Here is a 5,133-nt window from a genome sequence, read left to right as displayed (position 1 = left end):
TGTGTGTGCCCTGCCCTGGGCTAAGCCCCCTCTGGGCTGTCCTGGAGGGCTCCAGAGCAGAGCCTCCTCTGGTAACCCCTCCTCACACGCTCAGCACACCATGCACAGCAGCTGCCTCAGGCCTGAGGGTCCCGAACGCCTCGCCTCGGGAGCTGTGCAGGACCCTCTGCATGCTGGGCACAGGGAGGTGCCAGTCTCTGTCAGAGAGTCACAGGCCAGGCTGGGGACTGCAGTCAGCTCCTCCTCCTGCAGGGCCTGAGGGCCCTTGGGCCCCCAGCAAGGGCCTCCTTTCCCAGCCCTGGGAGACTCAGGGGGCAATGTCTGCAGGGGTCCTGCCCAGTCTCCATCACCGTTGTCTGAAGAACCAGAGCAAAAGTTTCCAGAAGTACCAGCTCTTACTCAGTTTTGCTCCCTGAAAAAAAAAAAAAAAAGCAAGAAAAATCTAAGGAACAAGAAACAGGAGCAGGCAGCAGACTGGGGCTGCGTGGGCCTGGAGCTATTTGCATCCTGGTCTGCGGAGGCCTCGGGACTGATGACAGGCCCGGTTCCGGGTGGCCGCCCCCACCTGTGGGCGTCAGGACGGATCCCTGCCATCCCTCAGCAGTGAGGGGGGGCCCTGGCGGCGACACTGTCCCAAGGAGCCCAGCTACAGTGCTGGCAGGGTAGGGGGTACCTCACCTGACCCGGGAGGGGCCTGAGCAAGCATTCCCCCCTCTACAGTGATTCACCCCGTCCGGCCCCTCACCTGACGATTGTTGAGTTGCTTTGTTATTTAAAGGAAGGTTGGTGCATTGGGAAAGGTATTTGCGGCCAGGTGGGAAGCCTGCCCTGTGGGCCTAGGCGGCCCGGCCTGGTGCGTGCCGCCTAAGTGATGCAATGCTCCATTGTCGGGTGGCATGGGGCCGCTGCTGCGTCATTGCTAATAAAAGATGTTGGTTTGCTTTTTAAATAAAGCCAGACAGACCTGCACTTGCTGTCGCTTGTATTCTGAATGAAACTTTCCACCCCAGGATCAATTTTGGCTTCTTTGGAGGTCAAAGGCCTACCTGCCCTAGGCCACCCCCTTCCCCAAGCATGGCAGCTGGGCGTCTGAGACCACTCCAGGCCTCCAGCTGTGGAGGCTCCAACCCCCTTCCCTGATCTGGACTGATTCCTGGCCCACCCCCACCCCTACCTCGGCCTTCGCTGGCAAATGCCAGCTGCCTCCACCCACGCAGCCTCTTCAGTGCCCTCTCCTCTGGAGGGAGGCAGAGGAGGATGCGAATTCCCACCCTGCCCCTGCCCCATCTCCACACTGGGGAGCAGAGCTGGGTCCTCCCGCTGGCCACTCTGTGCTCTTACTGGCGTTCTTATGACCCAGGCTAGGCTCGGCTCAAGTCCTGCCTCCCTGGTGGGAGGGGAGGAGGCCTTCCATGCTCCCCGCCTTCACCTCCTGACCTTACTTACTCTGCCCCCAGCCACCCCGCACCCTCCATCTCTGAACCTTGACACAGAACTGGATCTGGCTCCTGCCAGCAGACTGGCCCGTCTGCCATCCCCAGTCTAGGTCCCTTGGAGGCCGGGTGGTGTAGTGGGTGACAGATGGAGCTGCTAATCACACCCACTCCTTGAGAGAGAGGCATAAGGCTCTGCTCTGCTGGTCACTACGAGTCGGAATCGGCTTGAGGACAGAAGGAGGGTCTCCAGTCCACGGTCCAGTCGCCATGACACTGGGCAGCCAAAGTGGACAGACCTATTCTGTCAACGCATGGTGCCGTGTCCACCACCAGCCCAACTCTCCTGCGTCACTAGCCCCTTTCTGAGCCTGGGGCAATGTTGCTTAGCATCAGAGCTGAAGACCTTCCCCTGGAAAATGGGTGAAATGGCCATGCCTGCAGGTGGGATTGTTGTGAGCGAGGGATTCTAACATGTCACAGCCAGCAGGTGCCTGGCGCATCATGGGGGCAGGGAACACATTAGCTATTACTACTGTTACTCCGGGACCCGATTTCTTTGGTTTTAAATGGGAAATTCTTGGGAGAATCTGATTGGCCCATTGTGGATCAGATGTCTAGTCCTAGCTCAGTCAGCTGATGTGAGGAAACGCGTATCGCTGGAAGAAATCCACCCTACCTGGTGGCAGCCTTGTTAGCTTCCACCGAGCCAGTCCCTGGCACATGCACAACAGAACGAGGGGCTGCAGGGCCTGTGCTGCGCAGACCCTGGTGACCCATCGGGTTCTCAAGGGCTGGTTTTCAGAAGTAGATCACCAGGCCTTTCTTCTCGGTCATCATCCAGAAGAATTGCCGAAACTGGTTCAGCAGCATAACAACACATCCCAGAAACCGCGTTCTCCTGAGGAACATTTACACGTAAACTAAGAGGCAGTCCTTCCACCACAGCTAGGTGTATTATGGGGTTTAAAATCAGAAAATGTTCAACTAAGTCCATGTGAGAGAACAGCATCACCTGTGTGTCCAAGGATTGGAAATTACATAATCCAAATCCAAAAGAGGGACTAGAATCAGAGCTTACACTCTGAGATTCTGGTTTGGCGAAAAGTAGGGATGGCAGTGGAAGCCCAAAACCTATTTGCAGGAGCTACACAGGGACTATGTTTGTGGTGATTTCCCTCTAACCATAATGGAGGGACAGGAATACCTCGGTTAGCAGACAGAGAGTACTGGAGAGGCGACTAGATTGTCCATTCACATGACGACTGACTCGAATGGGTAAGACCTTGTCACTTGATCTCCCCTCTGACACATGCTGGGCTAAACCTGGTTTGTAATATTTCCTGTGTTTTTTCCTTTTTGGGGGTTATCTATGTAGTATTTTGTCATTGTGGATAGCCGTCTTGAATCTTCGCTATGTGGTTTCATATGTTGTCTATGAAACCCAGGATCGATGAACCTGCAGTGACAACAAGTAGAATAAGAGCTCCTGGGGTCGGGAGGGGAAGTTGGGGGGGTAGTGAAGGAGGAGCTGATATCAAGGAGTTCAAGAAGGTCGAAACTGTTTTGAAACTGACTTTGGTAGCAATTTTGCAATACTGTTTGAGGTGATTGAACTATGGGATGTCTAGATGAGCTGCTAATAAAATGGTTTTTTGGGAGGATCAGGAAATGTGTGAATCCGGGTTACATCCTTTCACCATACTTAGTCAATCTGTACGATGAGCAAATAACTTGAGAAGCATGCAACTCTGGGAGTGGAGACTCATCAGCAACGTGCAAAATGTAGATGACACGGCTTTGCTTGCTAAAAGCGAAGAGGACAGAGATCAAAGACTATAGCGTGGTTGTCCTCAACAGAAAGCAAACACAACTCCTTACAGCGGGACGAGGGAGCAGCACCAGGATAAACGGAGAAAAGATTGGCACTGGCAAGGATTTTAATGTATTTGGATCCACAAGAAATACTCATGGAAGCAGCAGTCAGGAAATCAAGTGCATGGCACTGGACAAGTCCACTGCCAAAGGCCTCTAGAGCATGTTAAAGAGCAAGACAGTCACCTTGAGAAGGAAAGTCCGCCTGACTCCAACCAGGGCCTTTCCTATCGCCTCGACTGCTGGGAAACTGAACCACGGGCTAACGAAGATGAACTTGAATTTTGGTGTTGGAGAGCACGGAACAGACCATGGTCTGCCAGAAGAACAAAAACAGTCTTTGTTGGTAGAAGTACGTCAGATTTCTGCTTAAGAGAGAGGAGGAGGGGACTTCGTCTCACATACTTTGGACAAAGCATCAAGAGGGACCAGTCCCTGAAGAAGGACAGTGTGCGGATAAAGCAGAGGGCCAGTGGAAAAGAGGAGAACCCCGAAGGGGATGGCCCAGTGGCTGGAGCAATGAACGCAAACTCAGCAACAATTGGAAGGACGGTACGGGATCCGGCAATGTATTCTCTGTTGTCCGTTAAGATCATTGTGAGCACTAACGAGGTGACACTTAACAACGGCCTGTAGGCTGGCATTCACAGTCCAGATACAGGTTCGCAGCCTGGGAGTCATACATGCTAGAGGTTTTAAAATTTGCCCCATGCGTCAGACTCTCCTGGAGGACTTATTATAAAACAGATAACTGGGCCACACCCTCGAGTGTCCACAGATCTGGCCTGAAACTGGACAAAGGGTATTTCTGGCAAGTCCCCGTGGGACACTGCTGTTGCTGTTCCAGGACCACACTTTGAGGACTGTCCTTCAAGGAAGGAGAACTCACGTTTGAAAGCGTTGACTGGTGCATGTCTAGGGGGCCACGAGAGCTTGGCTGGGAGGATGCTGGGGAGAGTGAGTGTCCCGGGAGCTCCTCGGGGAGGAAGCCGACTCAAGCAGGAAGACAATGCAGCCCGGGGTAAAGAGGAGAAGGGGAATCCTGGGATCACGCCGCAGTGTTCCCCACGGGAAGGTGGGATGTACAGGACCGTGTCTGGGCAGCATTCTGACTTCCCTCTCTGCCCCAGCATGTGACTCAATCCATCGGCTGCTCTTGGGCCTCGAACCCTCCCTTCCTCCATTTGCACAGGCACACATTTCTGAGGAGGACGTTCAGTAGGAGGGGAGAGCTCAAAGAGGAGCATGTCTGTGGTCTGTGGTCTGTGTCCAGAAACTTTCGCACATATATAGGGTAATATAAAATACCGTGGCTTGGGCCAGGCAAACCTTAGGTTTTCATAGTATAACCTCTGTGATTTTCAACACTCTTAAGAGGTCTGTGTAGCAGATTAACCCAAAGCAATTCATCTTTTGCTTTCTTGACCGAAGCTTCCATGAGCGTTGATTGTGGATCCAAGCAAGAAGAAATCCTTGGCAACGTCACTCTTTCTCCATTTATCATGATGTGACCTATTGGTCCAGTTGTGGAGATTTTGGCCTTCTTTACATTGAGTTGTGATCCATACTGAAGGCTGCAGTCCTTGATCTTCATAAAGCTTCCAGGGCCTCCAATTCTCCTTACTTTCAGCAAGCAAGGTTGTGTCATCTGCATATTGCAGGTTGATAATAGCCTTCCTCTGGTCTTGCTGCCACATTCTTCTTCCTAGAAGCCAGCTTCTCTCACGATGTGCTCAGCCTACAGATCGTGTGTCCTGCTTCCCTTCTTCCTCTTTCTTAATCCTCTCAACTTTCCCGTGGGTAAATGCTGCTCTGTAGCTCTTAC

The 5,133-nt window shown here is 52.8% G+C and overlaps 1 protein-coding gene across 1 annotated transcript in view; it reads left to right on the top strand.

Moving 5' to 3' along the window:
* Window positions 1-1,481, top strand: part of MELTF (melanotransferrin) — a 28,355-nt gene extending 26,874 nt beyond the window's left edge. Inside the window, exon 16 of the mRNA XM_045287527.1 lies at window positions 1,458-1,481. Within this exon, the coding sequence (XP_045143462.1) occupies window positions 1,458-1,481 (24 nt within the window). The remainder of the gene's footprint in view (window positions 1-1,457) is intronic.
* The last annotated feature ends 3,652 nt before the right edge of the window (window positions 1,482-5,133 follow it).

The sequence above is a fragment of the Echinops telfairi genome, unplaced genomic scaffold, assembly GCF_000313985.2.
Source record: "Echinops telfairi isolate 266 unplaced genomic scaffold, ASM31398v2 ScPeMD7_17;HRSCAF=63, whole genome shotgun sequence".
NCBI lineage: Eukaryota > Metazoa > Chordata > Mammalia > Afrosoricida > Tenrecidae > Echinops > Echinops telfairi.
This window is presented reverse-complemented; position numbering and strand designations above follow the sequence as displayed.